The following is a 22470-nucleotide window of genomic DNA, read 5'->3' as shown; positions in this document are numbered from 1 at the left end:
AACTACAATCATATAATGATGGATGCAGTCAGGAAGAGAATCCTTCTATATTGGGCACCAGTGTTCTTTCTACTGTACAAAGGAAACCTGTGACATGTGACAATCAGATGTGAAAAGTCATTTCAGATGAAAACCACAAAAAAAATTAGTTGAGACATAAACATTCATTTTTAAAGAGGATTTATTTCATATTGACCAGTAGGTCAGCCCTGTTTCCACATAAGAAATCCAGAGCAAATCAGAAGAGGGATAAGATCCAATACATCTTGGGAAGAGCCATTTCTTAGTGCTAAATACTGATAAGGCAGAGAAACCCAAGCTGTCTGGTTAGAGTAGGTATATCAGCAGTTCTCATGAGCCAGCAATATGCTTTACCTCTAGTGGCAACATACCAGCCTAGGGAGACTTTGGCTTAGTGAGATGATAATTTACAAAATGTACTAAGTTGGGCTAGGGCCCAGGAAAGTGACTAAGTCCCATATATACCCATATTCTCTTTCCTGCTCATCCACTGAGTCCAAGATGACTTCTTCACTCCCAAGACACCAGCAGAAAAATATTTTCATACTGCAATGAAATAGTACTTGATATGCATTGACCCTTTCCTTGTGCTAAGGTCCAGCAAAGCCTCATCTCTTTCAAAGTAAATTTACTACATCTATATATACCCAAAGAGAGAATGTGGCTTCCAAAGAAGTGCTGGCCTCCTCTTCTGAGTCTTCCTTCTCAGGATCCACACATCAGGCACTCATCTCTGTTCTCTAAAGAGCACACCATAGCTGCTGTGTTCCTCTCCTTTTCCTCATCCTTCAAAACCTTTTCCTTCTCTTTCAGTTTCTCCTTATTCAGAGTGAACTGAATGGGATTAGCTGCTGGTCTTGTCCTTAAATAATACATGCCAGTCTTCAATCCCTATAAGGAAAAAAATATTATTAACCAATAGTAAGAATCTGCCCACAAGAATATTTAGACCAAATCTAATGTGATATCCTCTCATATTTGCTTCTCAAAATTCCACTTCCATCTACTCATAATGGCATAAGAAAGATGTCTTTGAAACATTCACTTTCAATAATAAATAGCAAAGTGCTGTGTGCTTAAATACAAATTCCAATTCAATACATTTTTCAAGCACTTCTGTGCTAGGTGCTAAGTGAGGTAAAAAATTTAGATAAGACAGTTCTGGCTTGATAATGCTGATAACAACGACTAACATATAGCATTTTGAAAATTGTATGTATCTCATTTGAGCCTTACCATGACCCTGAGAGGTAATAATAGATATTATTATCCCCACTTTGAAGAAAAGGAAAATGAAGCTCAGAGAAGTTATAAGGCTTGTCCATTGGTCACATAGCTATTATTATCTAAATCCAAATTTTCCTGACCCCACATCCAGCACTCTTATCCACCAAGCTAATAAGTGTCAGAAAGATAAGGGAAAAAATGCTATGTGATGATTGAGGGAAGGTACTAGTGTGGAGAAACCATGAAAAGTTTCTTGGAAGATGATATGGCATTTAATTTAGGGTTTTTAGGATGGCTACAGGTAGAAGGAATATCATAAATAAAAAGATAAAAAATAGTGGACATATTGGGAGCAATTAGGTTCACATGAGAAGTCCAAGAAGGAAAAAAATGTTATAAGCCAAAACAAGGAAAGATAAAGAACTATCAAACTGAGGGAAATTTGGAATGCAAGACAAATAACTTTAATTTTATTCAGGACACGGTAAAGATCAGTGACCACAAAGTCCAAGAGGGAGAGTTATAAGCGGTACCTTTTAGAAAATCCACTAGTTTTGCTGAAGTAGAAAGCCACAAGAGATTAGGAGAGCAGTAGGATCCATTACTTGGAAGGTTTTGAATGCTAACCTAAAGAGTTAAACTTTCTTCTTTTTTTTTTTTAAACCCTTACCTTCCATCTTAGAATTACTACTGTGTATTGGTTCCAAGGCAGAAGAGTGGTAAGGGCTAGGCAATGGGAGTCAAGTGACTTGCGCAGGGTCACACAGCAGGCAAGTGTCTGAGGTCAGGTTTGAACCTAGGACCTCCTGTCTCTAGGCCTGGCTCTCAATTCACTGAGACACCCAGCTGCTCCCTAAACTTTCTTCTATGCAAGGAAGTGATCAAAGGGTTTTGGAACAGAGAGGTGACAAGTATAAAGCAGTAATTTACAATTTGAGTGGATGTTAGTATAAGTGGTATCAGTTTATAAGAGTCAAGACATGGGTGACAAGGACCTAGACCATTATATGTAAAAGGGGAAAAAAATTTATGAAAGAAATGATGAATGGTACTTAGATGAATATGATAGAAAGAGGAAAGGGGAGAAACAGGTATTAAGTACCTATCAGACACTGTGCTAAGCATTTTACAAATGATACCCTCGGAGGTATTAATTCCATTTTACATTTGGGTGAACTAAGGTAGATAGAAGTTAGGAGACCTGTTCAAGGTCCCACAGCTAATTAAGTGTCTGAAGCCGGATTTAAACTCAAGTCTTCCTGACTCCAGGCTCAGTGCTCTATATACTGTGCTACCTGACTCAAATTGAGGATGACAATTCTGGAATCATCTTCAGAGAACTGACAACTAAAGTTATGAGGGTAGATGAGTGGAGAGAAAGAAGAAAAAGGAAAAAGAGCCAAAAAGGAAGTACAGCTAGCCAAAGGAAGAAATGACCAGAAAAGGATAGGGTCAAGGCAACCAGGAAAGGAAAGATAGCTTCAGGGAGTAAGTAGACAATGTCAAATGCCACATGAAGTGAGGACAATGACCACAGGAAAAGCCCATTTTTTCCAAGTCTTAACTTTTGCCATCTATAAAATTAGGAAATTTAAGCTAAAGAATCTTTAGGGTCCCTTCCAACTATGAAATTTCATGATCCTATTATTTAATTTCACTGAAATGAACGATTTTAACAGAGTAATAAGAGATAAAAGCTAGAGTAGGAGTTCAAGTGGGTGGTGAAGAAACCGAAGCATTGGCTGTTCCACTATATTCTGGTTTAACATTCTGCAAAATATTAAACACATAAAAACTAAATGCCCCCCAAAATAGCTCTGTAAACTCCTACAGATACCTACTTTTATAAATAATTCCTTATTAACCATCCTCTGTATCACCCTTCAAAGCTAGCCACAGAAAATAGTACCTTTAAAATTAAATAGCTACTATTGGGAGACTGCTATATATATAAATGCCAGTTGCCCAAATTTAAAAAAAACCACAAAGTGGCAAAATGAATAAAGGTAAAAAATTCCAGGTTAGATAATTTTGCTGAAACAAAACCACCTGGGTCTAAAATGCAATGACTTGATTAAGTCTTCCTTCTAGCTCTTCACTAACCTGCTTCCAACCATAGAAGTGCATGCTGGTGAGTTTGCCATAGTTGGGCTCAGCAATATGGATGTTCAAAGACTGACTCTGATCAATGAATGCCCCTCTATCAGCTGCCATCTTGAGAACAGTTTTCTGTGAGATTTCCCACACAGTCTTATAGAGCTGCTTCAGGTCTTCAGGAATTTCAGGGATACTCTGAAAGAAAGAAAAGATCAAATTCATTTTTTCTCATTCTTGAAGACAACATGAACTACAATGATTTAAAGGAAAATAAACTCTGAATGAAAAGATTTCAGAACTCTGCTCAAGGTGACCAATAACTAAAGAGGACTGATGATAAAGCTTACCTCTTGGTACATTAAAATGTATGCTTCCAGACATGGTCAACGTGTAAATTTGTTTTTCTTGATTCTATTTATGTATTACAATAGAAGGTATGGGGGGAAAGGGAGAAGATAGTTACCAAAAGGCCACTAGAAAGTAAAAAAATTCATTATCAAGCTTTTTTAAGGAGGAAGGGTTGAACAAGAGAAAATGGAGGAAAAGACAGTATAAGCAGAGAATACTGGCCAGAAAATCTAACTGCTAGGTTGAATGCCTTACCTGATATGAAACTAATGAATTCTATTACTTGTAAGTGAGCAAGCCACCTAAACCCTACCAAATACATCACAGGAATATTGTGGATTTAAAATAAAAGCTTAGGCTTCTCTAGGGAAATAAGATGGCTTGCTGAGAACTTTGAGCAAGCAACAACCACACAGAAGCATGGAACCAAATTTCCACTTTGCTCCTTTGCCATAACCTTTTTAGATGTCCTTTTTTGCCAAAGCTAATCTTTATTTGTTCCCACCATCCATCCCCTCCAGCAATTTGTCCCAAAGATCATCCTTCAACTCTTTTTCTGATCTTCAGTCTCTCTCTATCTACTGGCTCCTTCTTCAAAACCTTGAAATAGACTCAGTTCTCCCACATACCTTAAAAACTGATGATCCTGGCTCCCCATCAAATTATCATTTCTTTCTTACTTTTCAAAAAGCTTCTATAAATCAATGCCTCCATTTCCTTATCACCTAATCATTTTGCAAACCCGTCTTTCAAATGAAACTTACCTCTCCAAAATTTACTAATGATCTCTTAAATACTAAAATTCAATCACTCTGAAGCTTGTGAGCTAATTATCCTATCTGGATACTTTCTCTTCCCTTGGTTCCTAGTTATTTTGGAAAGTAATTTAGAACTATCGCACAAAAATCTTAACTGGGAATACTCTTTAACTCAACAATATAACATTACCCAAAGAGATCAAAGAAAGAGGAAAGATTTTGTATGTATAAAAATATTTATAGCAGTTCTTTTTGTGATAACAAAGAACTGGAGTACCAATCAATTAGGGGATGGCTGAAAAAATTATGGTACCAGAATGTAATGGAATTTATAGTGCTGTAAAAAATGAAGAAAGAGTGGGCAGCTAGATGGCTCAATGGATTGAGAGCCAGACCCAGAGATGGGAGATCTTGGGTTCAAATGTGACCTTAGATACTTCCTAGATGTGTGACCCTGGGCAAGCCACTTAAACCCAATCTCCTAACCCTTACCATTCTTTTACCTTGGACTAATATATAGTATTGATTCTCAGATGAAATATAAGGGAGAGAAAGAGAAAAGGGGTGGAGGGAAAGTGAGTGGGGGAGAGGATGAATGAGAGAGAAAGAGAGAAAAGGGAAAGGAAGAGAGGAAAGAAGAGAAAGATGGGGAGGGAGGGAATAAGAGAGAAAGAAATGAAGATTGTTTCAGAGAAAATTGGGAAGACTAGTATAGACTAATGCAGTGAAGTGAGCAAAAACAGAACAATTTATGCTATAAAACAACTGTAAAAGGGAAATTTTTTTAAAAACTAAAATAGTCTGATCAACACAATGATCAATAATGATGACATTATCTACTCTGGGGCAGGTAGGTAGATGGCTCAGTGGATTGAGAGCCAAGTCTCAGACACTTCCTAGCTGTGTGACCCTGGGCAAGTCACTTAACCCACATTGCCTAATGCTTACTATTCTTCTGTCTTAGAACCAATACACAGTATTGATTTTGAGCTGGAAGGTAAGGGGGAGGGAGGGAGGGAGGGAGGGAGGGATGGAGGGAGGAAGAGAGAGAGAGAGAGAGAGAGAGAGAGAGAGAGAGAGGAAAAAAGAAAATGCTTCCCAAAAGAGAGGTAATGCTTTTATGCAGAAAGACATAGCCAATATGAGAATTTGTTTTGCATGACTATTATTTGTTACAAGTTTTCTTTTTCTCCCCCCACCCCCATCCCAGGGGGGAAAGGGGGAATGGATAAGTAGAAAAAATAAATGCTTGATAATGGGGGGGAGGGGGGAATTGAATGTTTTTAAGACCCTATTTTCATAAATCCACATTCACCCACAATAAACACAGATAAAAAGTGAGGTAGGATTCGTGCCCAGATTTCACCTGAATTTCTAGTCCTGAACTTTCTACTATATCATGCTGCCTTAATTAAGGGGTCATTAGAAACTTTGAAGAAAAGTTTCAACAGAGAATTTAGAACAGAAGACAGACTGAAAGGAGCTGAGAAATGATTAGGTAATAAGAAAATGAGTTGAGTATGAACTACTCTTTTTAGGAGTTTAGCAATAAAGAGGAAGAAAGACACAGGACAAATAATTTGAAGAAATAAGGTAGAGAGGAGGAAGAAGGAAGGAAAAAGAGATAAATAGATAATAGGAGACAGAGGGAAGAAAAGGGGTAAGGGAGATTAATAGCAAAAAAAGGAAGTCTAGTGAGAAGGGAAAATTAAGAGGAATGATCAATTTGGCAGACTCCTCAAGAAACAAAGGAAGAGAAGGATCAAGAGCTAGAAAACAAAACTGTAAAAGGGAACAATTTTAAAAGACAAAAGAAGTCTGATCAATACAATGGTTCTTTCATTTTATTTAAAATTAAAGGGTGATCCTTGGCAAGGAAGAAGAGAGCCCCTCTTGGACTGAAAGGAAGGCAGAATGGCAAAAAAAGTTCTGAAGGGTAGAGTTGGAGATTCAAGAAGGATGAGTGAATTTAAGACAAGGTTAAGTGACGTTATCTCCCTAAGAGAGGGGTCATGGAGTTGGGAGCTTAGAGGACAAAGTACAGAACAGCTGCTTAATAAAGGATCAAAAACAAAGGGCCAACATAGCAAGAGGGGCTGGCTAAGGCCAGATAACAAGCATTAATTAGAGTAGTCCTCGGAACTGCCCACAGAGGCTCTGGAATAGGAATGAAAAGGATCACAGGAGGGACTTGGGGTCAGAATGATTAGGGTGGAGGCAGCAAGAGGACCAAGGAATAAAATTTCAAGGAGGGGGAAGAGCAGTGAATTGCTATAATAGCTAACTATGGGGTCAAGCTTTCCAAAAGACAACAATAATGATGCTGGGGAATTCAGTTACTCATTCTTGTGCCACCTAACTCACAGAGTCTATTAAGTATTGTCAGCCCCATTTTAGAGCCTTATTAACCCTAAATCACACCAGGGTGCTTTTTACTCACCACATTACCTAAGTAATAGTGAAAAGCTGGAAAAAACAGGAAACATGCGTAGAGGAGCTAAAAAAGAATAGGTTTAGGAAAATAAAGAGGTGAGAACAAGTATTTATATCAAGAGTTCAGATCTTGGGCTTGGAATAATTTCTGGTGTTGCTGAAGTCTGAAATATGAACACATCTCAGGGAGGCCAAGGTCATAAAAAAGTAGAGATCACAGAACAGAAGAGGAAAAGAGGATAAAGTAGTAAAAGGCCAGAGTGTCAATGATCACTAGACACCAAGAACAATGTCAGGCGCTGGAGTATGGAGATCCTCTAAGACTGCTGCAGAGCCAGTGAGATTAGCAAAGTGCTTCAGAGGTTGGTAGTTGGCAGCAACAAGGATGGGGTGGTGAACTTCAAAGGAGAAATGGTTAAATAACGATGGTAAGAGTCAGAACCAGACAGAAAGCTTAAAATGCTATATAATTTTCAGTCACCTCATCCATACCCTTTTAGTCTCTATTATACGTGACCACTGGCTTAGATACTGTTAAATAGCAACCCAAATTAGTTGGCCAAAGCTAAACCCACACCATTATGACTTTGGGAAACCCTCCAGAACTCTAGACTACAATAATACATGGGGAGGAAAAAATCTGAGCTCTATAGAAAGGAACATCAAAGGAAAGTAGATTAAGGCCGAGGAGGCAGCAATTGAGGAAATAAAGGAATAGAATAATTCATTATAAAATAGATCAAATTTCTCTATTATCCATTTAAATTCATAGTAATCACTTTTTTGTTAAGGAATTAGCTTCATAACAAGAAGGAAACTCTTTAAGTTGAAAACTAGTTCCCAATATGCACCAGTCAAGGGAGATTCCTCACAGGAAGTTTACTGTATTTATGACATATTACTGATCTAGATGGGGGAAAAATGTCTACAATGTATATATGCACTTGAATAATACTAATCCAATTCAATTTACATTTACTTAAGGAAATATAAGCCACATAAATATTATTTTGTAGTTAGTAGTTGCAGTCATTAGCCCGATACTATTTGTATACCTACCTCTGAGATTATCTAGTAACTAGGGCAGGGTTTTTAACCTGCAGTCCATAAACTAGGATGGGGGAAAAAATTACATCTTTATTTTTACTAACTTCTAAATGAAATTTAGCATTTCCTCCCATTATGAATTTTAAAGAAATGATCTAAAAATGGGTCCAAAGACTTCATCAGACTGCCAAAGGGGCCTATGGCATGTAAAGGATAAGAACTCCTGGCCCAAGGGATTAGTATTATGGGTTTACTAACTTTAGTCACACCTGATATTTTAATTCCGTTTTCTCTCTTAACTTTAAGTCCTTATCACTGAACAAATCACTAAAAGGTAAGGCCTATCTGGCCCACAAATCATGCTGTCTATGACTGTGAATACTAGGCAATAACAGAAACTCGTATAGAAATGCAGTTTATAATCAACATACCCAACATTCCCTGGGAGAAGTAAGGGGGTAGAGGTGGGCAATGAGAATAACAACATCACACACTTCACACTTATTCTGTACCTGGATAGAGCCATTACAGGCAATGATCTGGTTTTTCATCTCTTCATTCCATAGGCCTCGCTCTGTCAGATCTTTCAACAAGTGTGGATTCACAATCTGAACAAAATGGTGAGATATAAAACAGTAAAATGAACACTCAAAAGTAACTACTGAGTACCATAAAGCAGCAGTCATCAAAACAATATGGTATTGGCTAAGTGAGAGAAGGGAGGATCAGTGGAATAGACTTGGGGTAAGTGACCTCAGCAAGACAGTGTATGATAAACCCAAAGATCCCAGCTTTGGGGACAAAAACTCACTATTTGACAAAAACTTCTGGGAAAAATGGAAAATAGTATGGGAAAAATTAGGTTTAGATCAACATCTCACACCCTACACCAAGATAAATTCTGAATGGGTGAATGACTTAAATATAAAGAAGGCTACATAGAATAGTTTACTGTCAGATCTTCGGGAAAGGAAAGATTTTAAGACCAAGCAAGAGATAGAGAATATTACAAAATGTAAAGTGAATAATTTTGATTACATTAAATTAAAAAGGTTTTGTACAAACAAAACCAATGCAACCAAAATTAGAAGGGAAGTGTTATAAGTAAATAATAGCTGGTATGTTGTTGAAACCCAAACTATTTTTGATAAGCTGTTATAAATATAATTGAACTGATAATGTATTGGTTGACGGTTTATAATGGCCAGCTGTTATTAGTAACTAAAGTTGTCAGGGGTAACTTATTTGACAGTAGTGGATAGAAGGCTGGAAAAAGCTTACTCCAACTCTTATTTATTTATCTCTATGAGGAGAGGCAGGAACAGGATACAGGAGTTGGGAATAGGACAGGGTATCTCTTAAAATAATTCTAATATTTATTCTTTTTTTAAGCCCTTACCTTCCATCTTGGAGTCTATACTGTGTATTGGCTCCAAGGCAGAAGAGTGGTAAGGGCTAGGCAATGGAGGTCAAGTGACTTGCCCAGGGTCACACAGCTGGGAAGTGTCTGAGGCCATATTTGAACCTAGGACCTCCCATCTCTAGGACTGGCTCTCAATACACTGAGCTACCCAGCTGCCCCCTCTAATTCTAATATTTCTAAATAACCACCCCACCAAAACTGGCTGCTTTCTGTGCAGCTTCTTCATGTCCACCAAGGTGGACCTAACTTAACTACACCCAGCTATCTTCAATAATATTTCCCTAACTAACTTAATCCTAAGCTAAAATTAAATCTTTATCTTCTTAAAGTACTATATGAAACCCAAACTGTCAACTGACAGTTAAGTAGCCTCTCTGCCCCCCCCCCCCCCCTCTCTCTCTCTCTCTCTCTCTCTCTCTCTCTCTCTCTCTCTCTCACACACACACACACACACACACACACACACACACATATAATTCAGCAACTCAACATCCTGTGGGGAATAGGCCTTAGAGATAGACACCAACTGTCAGGGCAAGAGAGCACAAACAGATACCCCTGTTCTCTCAGACTGCCAGAGAACATGGAGCCAAGAATTCTCTCTTCACTGGGTTTTATGCTTTTCCCTTAAAGGACCAGAAGCAAGCTCTCTGCCCTATCTTTATCTGTCTGCCCTGTGATCCAGCCATACCACTGCTGGGTTTGTACCCTAAAGAAATAATAAGGAAAAAGACTTATACAAAAATATTTATAGTCACTCTCTTTGTGGTGGCAAAAAAAAATTGGAAAATGAGGGGATGTCCTTCAATTGGGGAATGGCTGACAAATTGTGGTATCTGTTAGTGATGGAATACTATTGTGCCCAAAGGAATAATTAACTGGAGAAATTTCATGCAAACTGGAATGACCTCCAGGAAATGATGCAGAGTGAAAGGAGCAGAACCAAGAGAACATTAAACACAGAGACTGATAGAATATAATGGATTTCTCTACTAGCAGCAATGCAATGATCCAGGACAATTCTGAGGGACTTATAAGAAAGAACATTATCCATATTCAGAGAAAGAATGATGGGAGTAGAAACACAGAAGAAAAACAACTGCCTGGTCACATGGGTTGATGAGGATATGATGGGGGATGTAGACTCTAAATGATCACCCTAGTGCAAATATTAATAATATGGATATAGGTCTTGATCAATGACACAAGTAAAACCCAGTGGAATTGTTTGTTGGCTATGGGAGGGGAGAGGGAGGAGAGGAAGGAAAGAACATGAATCATGTAATATTCTAAATTAATTAATTTTTTTAAAAAGTAACAAGCCCCAAAGAAGAAATAAGAAAAGATACCTGCACCTCATTCTTTTACAGAAGTGTGAGGTCTTTGGATATAGAATATTGCATATAAAGATATATTCAAAGTATTGATTGGTTTTGCAGAGTTTTTTTCTTACTCTTGCTTTTTCTTAAAAAAAAAAAAGTAGCATAATACAAGTAAAACTGAAAAGGGGAATGAAAATTTACATGCGCAGAGCCCCCCAAAATGTTTAAAAATATTGTTTAATTTTTTAGGTTTAAAATTTTTAATTAATTTTTTTGTTTAAAAAGTATGCTGTGGGGTAAATAAGAATTTAAATAAAGTCCAAAGATCTCATCTACAACACTGGAGCTATGCATACTGTTTCTGAGTCTTAGTACATAAGACTGAGAAGCACCAGTGATCATCTTGCATCAGACTACCAATGGAGTCATTAACAAACACATTGCAGTTTCAGTAGATACTGAAGAGAAAAAAGAAGTAAATCTTCCAAAATTTTCAATAGAGAAATCAAATTCCAAATATGGAATTTCACATTTCAATACCATAAAATCATAATATTCAAGAAGTGAGAAAGCCTTTTAAAAATCATCCTGTTTAACCTTCATATTTTAACAATGAGAAAACCAAGGTCCCAAAAGAAGTCACTTGTAAAAAATAAAGAAGTAACTTGTCTGAGATCACACAATAATGCTTTACAGATTCTTAACCAACACGGTTAGAATGTAAGATCCTTGCAATTGGAGACTGTTTCATTCTTTACGTTTGTATCTCTGGGGCCTGACAAATAACAAACTTACTATATACTTGACTAATGGCTATGAAGATTCAAAATTTAGCTGAGGTCAAAGTATATGACCCCATGATAACTATGAGAACTTTCAGAGGGATTAATTTGTTTTCCAACCTATACCTCTTATTTCATTTAGGCATCTCAACATAGCCGCAAGGAGCCAAAGAAGAGATAAGTAGACTTAAAATGAACTAAGCAGTAAATATTTTCTAAGTTGATATGTAATCATCTCACCTGAAATTCTCCTGACAAGACTCTCCGAGTATAGATGTTGCTGGTATACGGTTCAATGGATTCATTATTCCCTAAAATCTGAGCAGTAGAGGCAGTTGGCATTGGAGCAAGTAGCAAACTGTTTCTGATGCCATACCTAGAACAAAAAGGCAAAATAATGTGGCATTGTCCTCAGAGCTAAAATCTTCCAAACATATAATTATACAAGCTACTAAAATGGAATGCTACTGTAGCGAACAGGTAGGGGTAGCTTGACTCATTATGGAGACAACAGAAGGGCCACTATTAAAAAAGAGAATGGGGGGCAGCTGAGTAGCTCAGTGGATTAAGAGCCAGGCCTAGAGACAGGAGGTCCTAGGTTCAAATCTGGCCTCAGCCTAGCTGTGTGACCCTGGGCTATGTGACCCTGGGCTTCCTAGCTGTGTGACCCTGGGCAAGTCACTTGACCCCCCATTGCCTAGCCCTTACCACTCTTCTGCCTTGGAGCCAATACACAGTATAGACTCCAAGACGGAAGGTAAGGGTTTAAAAAAAAAAAGAATAACTACAATTACACTAATGGTGGCTCTATGTTGGCAGTATCCAACATTCCCTGGCCTATGCCACTCACATTTTGGGACATTAAAGGGGATGAGGGAGGGCACTGCCCCCATGCTTAATAGTGCCTTGCAAATAATAAGCACTGATATATAATCATTCATTTCACGGGATCCAATTTATTTTAGATTTCTAAAAATATTTTCAATCATATTCAACTCTCTGGAACCCCATTTGGGGTTTTCTTAACAAAGATATGTTGCCATTTCCTTCTCCAGCTTATTTTTTGCAGATGAGGAAACTGAGACAAGAAGCATTAAGTGATTTGCCCACAGTCACACAAATTTAAGGACAGATTTGAACTCTGGAAGATGAGTCTTCCTGAAGCCAGACCTGGCACTCTATCCATTGTGCCAACTTGCTGTCCCCTTATTTTAGGACATAAATTTGTATATATCTGACAAATCTCCTTAACCCTGAGCATCTTTATATTCAACCATTCTCTATATGAGTCAAAAATTGAAGAGAAGATTTATATAGTCAAGCATGTTTTGAATCCATTTTCTCTTAAGCATCAACTTTCAGAGAAATTTTATCAAGTTCTTTCCTTCTCTCCCTTGAAAACATCCCTAGGAATACCTCCTACATGAGGCAGTTTTTTGCCTAGTAACAAGTAAACTGCCCTTCTTCACCATCCACTAGTACATTTTATATATATCATAAAAGGATGTGTGCTTTTGCAGCCAAGAAGTATAGAATCCTAGAAGGAAAACTTGACTATATAAGTCATAACCTCACTAATAAAATGGAGATATTCCCTCTTCTCAAAACCTCACAGGTAAGGACCAAAAGAGACAACAGATGCAAAACTACTTTGAAAACTTTTTCCCTACTAAGCCTTTAATTTCACTAATGAAAAGGCCCATGTCATGTCCCCATATTTTGTACCCATGAATTTATTGCACAGCACTAACCATACTACTTGGCACCTTGATGATTCTAATTCATATCTAATCATGACTCAGGGAGGTTTTTCACCGAGATGTCACTAACTATGCGACCTCATTTCTTATTCCTCCATCTAAGTATCTGTAAAATGGAGGTATGAAATATAAGGCAGCCTGATGTAATAGATATAAGGTTGAACCAAGACCAAAAAGACAGTTTCAAATTCCACCTTATAGAAATATTTGTCTTATGACTAGGTAATAAAACTTCCTCTGCCTACTTATGACTCTCAGGTTTAGTTATCACATATGGAAAATAAGGAAAACATCCACAGCTCTTAGCTTAGATTCTTTGTAAGGGTAAATGAGATGATATAAATAAAAGGCTTTCAAAATATAAAACACTATATAAATGTCAGCTACTAATACTAATTATCTCAGTTTTTAATAATAGCTATCATTTATATAAATTTCCAAGTTTTGTAAACACTTTACATATTTTAATTCTTTTTGACTTTTGTAAGGACTAAGTAAGAAAACAAAATAAAAATACTCTGAAAAATTAATGCATGTATATATTTCCATGCATTCTGACCTCATTATTGAGTGCTGCCTTCCATCATTACTGATCAGACCATCATCATACCTCTCATTCTGTGCAACTCCTGGCTATTTTTCTAACAATTCTACAAAGAATGTACCCAGCATTCTAGAGGTCTTACTTTGAATTTTTAAAATATTTTGTGTAGCAGTATGATCCTGAACTTACTACCCCTTACTGCTCTTCTGCCTTCAAACCAGTACTTAGTATTGATTCTAAGAAAGTAAGGGTTATTAAAAAATAAAGATACAGATACATTTTGTGGGTGCCACAGTACAAAATAAAACTATTTCCGCTGAATTTACATGAAAATACAAAGGATTTGAGATTTTGTCAGTGGTAGGCAACTCCATCCTCCACTAACACAGATGGAATAGATAAATCCTAGGACACATAAATGATAGATTTGCCTAGGGTGACACAGCTAATGTCAAAGATGGATATGAACAAAAATCCAACTCCAAATTTGGAATTCTATTCAATAAATGACATTGACTTTACATTCATATTAAAAAAACATCCTCCACATACTTCCTACTTGTATACATCAAGGATTTTAGATATTACCTCTAGGTAATACTGAACAAGATACTTGTCTTCATATTAATGTTAACAATCTTCAGAGTATAAATTTATAAAATAAAACAAGAAATATCTAACCTAGGTTCCATTCCTCACTCAGGAAATTATCTTGCCCATAAGCCTTAAAAGACAAAGACTGAACTTTCCCCCCCCACACACACACACACTTAATCAAAATTTAGCAGACTACCCACCAAAGTCTTCCTCAGCAATTTTAAACTTATTTCTATGACAACACATTCAAGCAAAATCCATCTATAGTCCTAACATGGCTAAACTGCAAATAATTTTAGTGGTTGAAGTGAAAACTCAGCATTTGGTGCTATGAATGAGTAACTAAAGTAACTACTTTGGGATTAATGTGAGAAGCTAGATTCTTGAGAAAAAGAAGACCTGCCAATACAATTTACTCACTTTGCAATCTTTTCCTTGAGTACTTTCCAGTCCCAAAGGTCTGTAGGGGCAACATTCCACATATCATACTGAAGAATCTGAAGAGAAATTAACCCAAATTTATGACAAGCCATCTAAAATGAGTTCAAAATCATGTTAAAACAAAAAGTTCCATCAGAGTTCTGCACAGAAAAAGAATGTGCAATTGTCCTAACAAGTCTTCCCCATTGCCAAATATTGATTAAGTCCAAGCCAGAAAGATTGGAATAAGATTCTACTCTCTTTTCACTTTACTGATCCTTCTCTATAGAAGTCATTTAAAAGACACCTAAATCAATATCATGACCAAATTTAAAACCACAAGATAAAGCTAGTCACCAAGAAAATTATCTATATTTGGCATTCAAAACCTCTTCTGTAAAAGGCATGTAAATTACAAATGAAGTGTGTAAATTCCTGACAAGAAATGTTATGTGATCTGGACACTGCTCTATACAAATCCCTAGTCCATGTCTGTTTAAAATGTATTAAAACCCAATAATGCTAACCTAATATTCCTTCAGAATGGCTTAATGTGATCCATTTATAATTAGATGTCCTGTTTCTACTACGAAAACTGATTTTCTTGGCATCTGTAGATGTTTCATATACATATGTATATGTATGTATGTATGTATGTGAGACATGGTTAGAAAACAGTTCAAAAGAAAAAGAACTAACAGTTGAGGGAGACTGTAAACTTAATATGAATCAGCAACACAGATCCAAAAAATCCAGTGCAATCTTAGATTGAAGTAAAAGAAGCATAATGTCCACAACAAAGGAGGTCAAAAATCTACTCTACTCTACTCTGATTAAGATATGTAGCAATGTTGAGTTCTAAGAACCACACTTTAAATGAGAGAAATGACCAGCTTAAGCACATCCAAGAGGGATGACAAGGATTAGTAATAATTTTACAAATTGAGAATATTTCTACCAAAGGTGCTATTAAAAAGACACAAAGCAAGTTTGCAATAAAATTAAAAAAAAAATAAAGGTATGTTCCCCAAAATCTTCAAGAAAGGATTCCAAATACAGGAAGCCAATCTGAATATTGTAGAAATACAAAGATAGAAAAGTATTTTAAAAGTCATTTTAAAATTCAACCTTTAAGAGAAACCAAGACCCAGAAAGAATCTCAAAATCATGTGCTACAAGGATTAGTTGAAAAAAACAGAAACACTCATCCTGGAATAAAGCAGAGGGGACACAGGATCACTGTTTTATCATATTTGAAAGGCTGTCAAGTATTAAACTTGTTTTCTTTAGCCCTAGAAAGCAGAACTAGGACCAGCTGGTTGAAGTTTTAGAAAGGCAGACAGTGGCCAATGGGGGGTAAGATATTTAGAGTTGTTAAAGTAGAAGGGGTTGCCTAGGATGACACGAATAATTCTCCAATATTTGAAGTCTTCAAATAAAATCCGCATCACAGCTCACTGAGAATATACCAGAAGAGATTGAAATTTAGATAAAAGTTGGATTACATGACATTTAAGGTTCTTTCCAAATATAAGACTCAATTAAATTATTAATTAATAATCAATTAATTATGTGGGGAGGAACCATTTTCCATTAATATGAATAACTATAAGTCACTTCAAGCAATTTTCATTGTTGCAGAAATGACTCTTCCAAAGTATAAGCAGAGTTTAGATAAATTCTCTCCAGTCCAGAAAGCACAAGTACATAGCAATAAATGTTTCATCAGTTTACTTACTCCTTTGCTGACAGGAGAGCCTTCATATGTTTCATAGGGGCCATACTCTTTGGCCAACTCACAGCTGGCTTCCAAGGCTCCATAATAAATAGTTTCAAAGATCTGTTTATTCAGTAACTGGGCCTCAGGACTCTCAAAAGGATATCTCATCAGGATAAATGCATCAGCCAGACCCTGCACTCCAATTCCAATGGGGCGATGGCGTTTATTTGATAAACTTGCCTTAGTGTCATTCATAAAAAAGAAAAGGAAAAATATGACTATTCAAATAATAACACATTTCCATGATGCTTTATAGCTTACAAAATCCATTCCTCACAATAACCCTAAGAGGTAGTAGTACCAAAACCATTATCCCCATTTTGCAAAAGATTAAACTAAGGCATGGAGAGATTAACCAATTTGCCCACAGTTGGAAATTATCAGTCAGGAACTCACATCTCCTAATTCCAAGTCCAATGCTTTACTATTGCATGTTGCCTCTGACATATACTATTCCTATATGCTAAAATCTTTCAGAAATATGTGTGTTGAATGCATTTTCTTCACATTATAAAAGAACAGAAATCTTAAAGAGGCTGGTCAGTTAGCTATTCCCAGTCTAAATCACTCATATAATATTGTCCTTTTGCATCAGGAACTGAAAAAAAATTAGTATCAATTAATAACCTTTCCCAGGTAGTAACATGCCCTGCTGCCCCTCAAAAAATTTCTTTTGGATAGTGACTGGCCACAATCTATACTGTCCATTGTTTTTCTTATAAAGCATGAAGTTAATTTCACAATTTAGTAACAGTGAAATAAAGAGCAAAAAAAAATTCATAAAAGTCAAAAGAATACTGTTTTCTCAAAATAGTACTGGATACAAATGCCTTTGATAGCAATAGGACACCAAAATAATAACCAAGAAAATTCTCCTGCCAGTTGTTGGGGGCAGTTTATATTAGACAAAATAGTTTTATCAAAAATACATGTAACAAGCTATGAGGACTCTAATCTAGTAACTACTTGCTCATGGAGATAAAAATTTCTTTGTCTCTGAATGCTAGCACTTATTAAAGTTAAATTTAAAAAGCTAACTAATCATACCTCAGGGACTGGATAATAGTTAATGTCAATAATTTTATTTAAGTTGCGAACAATGACTTTGGTAACCTCAGCCAGTTTCTTAAAGTCATATGTGTGCTCCAATGTGACAAACATATTCAGGGCCAAAGAAGCCAAGTTACAGACTGCAACCTAGAATACAAAATGATTACAAATTAGATACCACAGAGGTTAAATACACGACAGCTTCAATTTCCTCAGAACTGTCAATATATGATCAAATCACAGAATTGTAATCTGACCTTCAACAGCTTTCTGTTTTACCACAGTACCACAATAAATCCCCCCTTTTCTCCATTTGTGCCATTGTTCTTCTATCATCTTTCAAATTCCAAGAAATTTAGATTCTGCCCTCTCCTCTATTTCTCACTAAGTACAATACCTAGGTATTTCACAAGTGGACAACTGCTGGCAAAATAATTAAACTTGGGAAAAGTCAGTGTTAGAAGGGTTAGAAAAAATAGAAATACATTGCTGGTGGCAGAAGTACTGGTCCAACCATTCTAAAGCAATTTGGAACAAAGTGACTAAAACGTCCACCTTCTTTGACCCAAGGTGCCTAATGTTAGGCACACGCCCCAAAGTGTACAAAGATAGAAAGTGTCCTATATACACAGAAATAGTCAAAGCACCAGGCTAAATGTATGGCTTAATAGTATATAAGAGCAATGAAGTACCACTGCAACATGAAGAATGATGCCCATGAAGAATTCAAGAATAGCAAAGGGAGACATATAACACCAAGTAGAATCAATAGAACTAAGAAAACAATAATGTAAATGCAAAGCAAAATGAAAAAAAAATTAATGCTATGTAGGTATGACTAAATTTGGCTCTAGAAAAGAGCTGAGAAAATGCACCGCTTCTTTCTTTACAGATATGGGGAAGTATAGGTGTGGAATACTGCAGACTATCATTCCCAATTATATGACGTTTACTTTTGCTGATCATTTTTTTCTCTTCTTTTTAATCCTCTGTTATAAAGGGATGGCTTCCCAGGGAAGGACCAAGGGCATATTTAGAAATAAAGGTGATATTAGAAACAAAAAATAAAAAATAAATTTTAGAAGTGGATATTTGTAGCAGCTCCCCTGCTGGTTGGTCCCTCAACAAGAATCAACTTCCATACTACTTCCTTTTGATGGCACTCATATTTAATTTTAATCTTCTTAAATGCTAAGTTATGAGCTTCAGCCCTACCATACCACATCAGGCCCCATTTTACTTCCTCCCCTTTTTCTCCCTTTATAGTCAAGGTTTCATCAAACAAGCTTATCTCCCTCTATAAATAAAACAATGCTAGAAATCAAATAATCCAGTAAAATTCTTTAAAAGAAAAAGAAACTGCTGCCCCCAAAACACAGTCCCTTCCCAAGTTGCATTGTTTTGCCTTCCCCAGTTCACTATAACAATCCAGGTTGGTGCTTTGACTGACAACTTTGTTCTTGTCTCTCTTCTGCCATGAAGTCTTCCTTTACATAAAGGCTCACAAGGCTGATGTGTGTTGGACCAGCAGTCCATTATGGTAAAGGCCATGCCTCTTATATTTTTTTAATGTTTCAGTGTCTACACCAGAGTTCTGCCACTTATGAGAAAATGCTGAACACTCTTCCCATCCTGCAAGAGAAGACCAGGACTAGCAAGAGATTATCTTTCTCTATAAACTGGAGGTATACATGCTCTCCTACTCACCTCATCTTTACTAGTGTACTCTACTATCTCTGTGCACAAATTACTGCATTTGATGGTCCCAAGGTTCTGTTGATTGCTTTTCCGATTACAGCTGTCTTTGTAGAGCATGTAAGGGGTCCCTGTCTCCGTCTGAGACTCAATGATGGCATACCAGAGCTGCTGGGCTTTCACAACTTTACGGACACGACCTTGCTTCTCATAACTGAAAGGCAAAGCCAAGGTATTACCCTTAGTGTTTTACAATTTAATTATTAAAGGTAATCTGTGCCAACTTAAATAATCAACTCTGTTATAGGTATCTACTTGAAAAAAATGTGCAGACTTTTATAAGATCAGAAGGGGGGGCAGCTGGGTAGCTCAGTGGATTGAAAGCTAGCCCTAGAGACAGGAGGTCCTAGGTTCAAATCTGGCCTCAGCCACTTCCTAGCTGTGTGACCCTGGGCAAGTCACTTGACCCCCATTGCCTAGCCCTTACCACTCTTCTGCCTTGGAGCCAATACACAGTATTGACTCCAAGACGGAAGGTAAGGGTTTAAAAAAAAAAAGAACAGAAGGAACTAATTCACAAAGTTGTCAAACTACATAATAAAATAAAAACTGTTTCTGCTTTATTATATAACCTTTACTTAGCAATATCCCCTCTTTCTTAATCTCTCTCTACTATTACCCAGCAGAGATACTTCCATTTCCTTCCTCTTTTTTTGTTATCTAAACCTGTGAATTCAGTGATATAAGGAACTTGTACTCGTTAAAAACTTCCTCTGCCAAAGCAAATTAGGAAGTCATCTATAACTTAAAATCTTTAAAGAATTCCCTGGCACACTGAGAATTAAGTGACTTGCCGCCCACTGCCACAAAGCTAGTTTATATGAAAGGCAGAATATGAACTTCTCAACTCCAAAAGTAACAATCTAGCTAATATTCCATACTGACTTTTCCCTTCCCATAGTATACTCAAAACAGAGTCAGTTTCTAAAAATGACTAAGAGAAATTAGGTAAAATATTGGTGGTAAGTACTAGGCAACACAGAAAGTGTAAAGAGGTCAAGTAAAAAGTAGAAATCATAAGAAAATTTCCAGTTAAAAATCTAGGTTCTCTTCCTGCTCAAATTTGTTTGGTACTGATCAGTGATCTCTTTCTTTAATGTTACCATCACCCTTGACATAGGAACACTAACAAAACACAGTAGGCAGTATACAGAGTTTAATGCATTCAAATAGTCTGATACAGTTAAAATAAATCTACTCCTACAATAGACATTTCAAATGTAGGCGTAATCTCCATTCTCATTGTAGCATTCTCCAATGGAAATGAGACATTTTCCAGAATTTTTTACCTAATAAAACCTTATCTTTAATTTAAAAAATAAAAATAAAGCATTTAATAAAAGTTTCAAGGACACAAAGATTAAATGTTTATTTACATATAATAAACATTCATCTAACTATTCAACCAATAGTCTCTGTTAAAATAGTCTAGAAGGAAAATAGGATAAAAACACAGCAGGGAAAATACAATTTTACTTCATAGCTACTGTATCAGAGAAATACAAAATAAAGCACTATTTTATCATGTCTAAGAAAAAAAAATTCAAGTTGCTTAGTAATTAATGCCTTCTCTGACATGTTATAGAAATTGGACACTCTAGGACAAGATTATCAGTAACATTTATTATTCTCCTACTATTTACAAGATTCTGTGCTGGGGGAAAAGACATGGTATCATACCTTTCATATAACTTCTCAAATTCTTCTCCCCAAACATCATCCAGACCAGGACACTCATTAGGACACATCAGGGACCAGTCCTACAATAGAGAAAAAAAATATCTAAGGGAACCTTTGTTTCCTGCTTGATCTCACAAGTCCTAATGTCCTAATGGATGGGATAAGAATGGATGGGAGTCCTAATGGATGGGATAAGAATTCCTTTTATTTTTTTGTCCTATAAATGGGCTGCAGCAATAACTCCTTATCACAAACTCAAATCTATACTATATAGTTCTTTCTTTAAGTCCTTTTTGTTCATGTCAAATAGTATCTCATTTTAGATGATAAACATCTAAAAGCTTGCACATCTTCTAACTTGCTTTGTTCAACTATTCTACATGGAGACAAGCGTTTAATAAGCACTACCTACAACAACAGAAAAGATAAGTTTGCTAAATCATATAAATCAATTAACATATTTGATATCAAGTCCTCACCTGATTATTCTCCACACGTTTCATAAAGAGATCTGGGATCCAGAGGGCAAAGAAAAGGTCCCTAGCTCGCTGCTCTTCCTTTCCAGTGTTCTTCTTCAAATCAAGGAATTCAAAGACGTCTAAATGCCATGGTTCCAAGTAGATAGCAAATGCCCCAGGTCGCTAAAAAGTAAATAGCTATTGTTTTAAGAAACAGTCTGATAAAACTAAAGATAATCTCTTTAAAATGTAGGAGATTTTTTACTTCTCAAAGAATTTTCACATTCATTATATCTCCATTTGTTCTTCAGTACACTATGAGATAGGCAAAGTAGGAACTTCCCATTTGATAGATGAAGAAACCTGCAGCATGCACAGTGGTCAACTGACTTGCTCTTGTGTAGGGCAGTCAAATTTTAATAACACATAAGACCAGGCATGTAATTATGAACCAGACCCTTTAAATTTATACCTAGATAGGTAAGAGCAAGATATAATTCTAATCCTTTGAAGTGGAGCCAGCAATTGAATCTAGATAACTCCTAGACCACTTTCCACCCCCCACCATTCAATGGTGTCAAATGAATATGGAAAGTTCAGAAAAGGGATTTATTTCTGACTATAAAAGTTGTTCCCTTTAGAAAAAGAGAAACTAAACAGGTAGCCACCTGTGTCACCAAGGTCTTTATGAATTAAAAAAAGCAAATCAGAAGAGAATTATCTCATTACTAAATAATACAACAAAAGTGATTATTACATGAGACTCATAAGGGGGTAGTGTGGGTCAGGAGACCAAATCAGAACATTCACACAAGTATTAACTTTACATTAACTTGCTCATTCAAATTCTCTATCTCAGTCTCTCCCTATATAAAATGACAATGATTTTTTAATTTTATAAAAGACTTAGCACTCAAGAAGCAAAGAATATCAGCTATTATTTTTAAAAGCTCTTTGGGTTTTTACAA

General features: G+C 36.4%; 1 protein-coding gene across 1 annotated transcript in view; it reads right to left on the bottom strand.

Annotated features, from left to right (window-relative positions):
- Nucleotides 1–163: 163 nt before the first annotated feature.
- The window catches only part of RRM1 (ribonucleotide reductase catalytic subunit M1), a 39510-nt gene continuing 17203 nt past the window's right edge, over nt 164–22470 (bottom strand). The window contains exons 10-19 of the mRNA XM_056795072.1: nt 21524–21685; nt 21045–21124; nt 19317–19518; nt 17607–17756; nt 16518–16739; nt 14780–14856; nt 11699–11834; nt 8444–8539; nt 3352–3540; nt 164–912 (exon numbers count right to left, since the gene is read on the bottom strand). Of these exons, the coding sequence (XP_056651050.1) occupies nt 727–912; nt 3352–3540; nt 8444–8539; nt 11699–11834; nt 14780–14856; nt 16518–16739; nt 17607–17756; nt 19317–19518; nt 21045–21124; nt 21524–21685 (1500 nt within the window). The 3' untranslated portion in view covers nt 164–726. The remainder of the gene's footprint in view (nt 913–3351; nt 3541–8443; nt 8540–11698; nt 11835–14779; nt 14857–16517; nt 16740–17606; nt 17757–19316; nt 19519–21044; nt 21125–21523; nt 21686–22470) is intronic.

The sequence above is a fragment of the Monodelphis domestica genome, chromosome 4 (genome assembly GCF_027887165.1).
Source record: "Monodelphis domestica isolate mMonDom1 chromosome 4, mMonDom1.pri, whole genome shotgun sequence".
Classification (NCBI taxonomy): Eukaryota; Metazoa; Chordata; class Mammalia; order Didelphimorphia; family Didelphidae; genus Monodelphis; species Monodelphis domestica.
The sequence above is the reverse complement of the archived record's forward strand: the minus strand, read 5'-3'. Positions and strand labels throughout refer to the sequence as shown.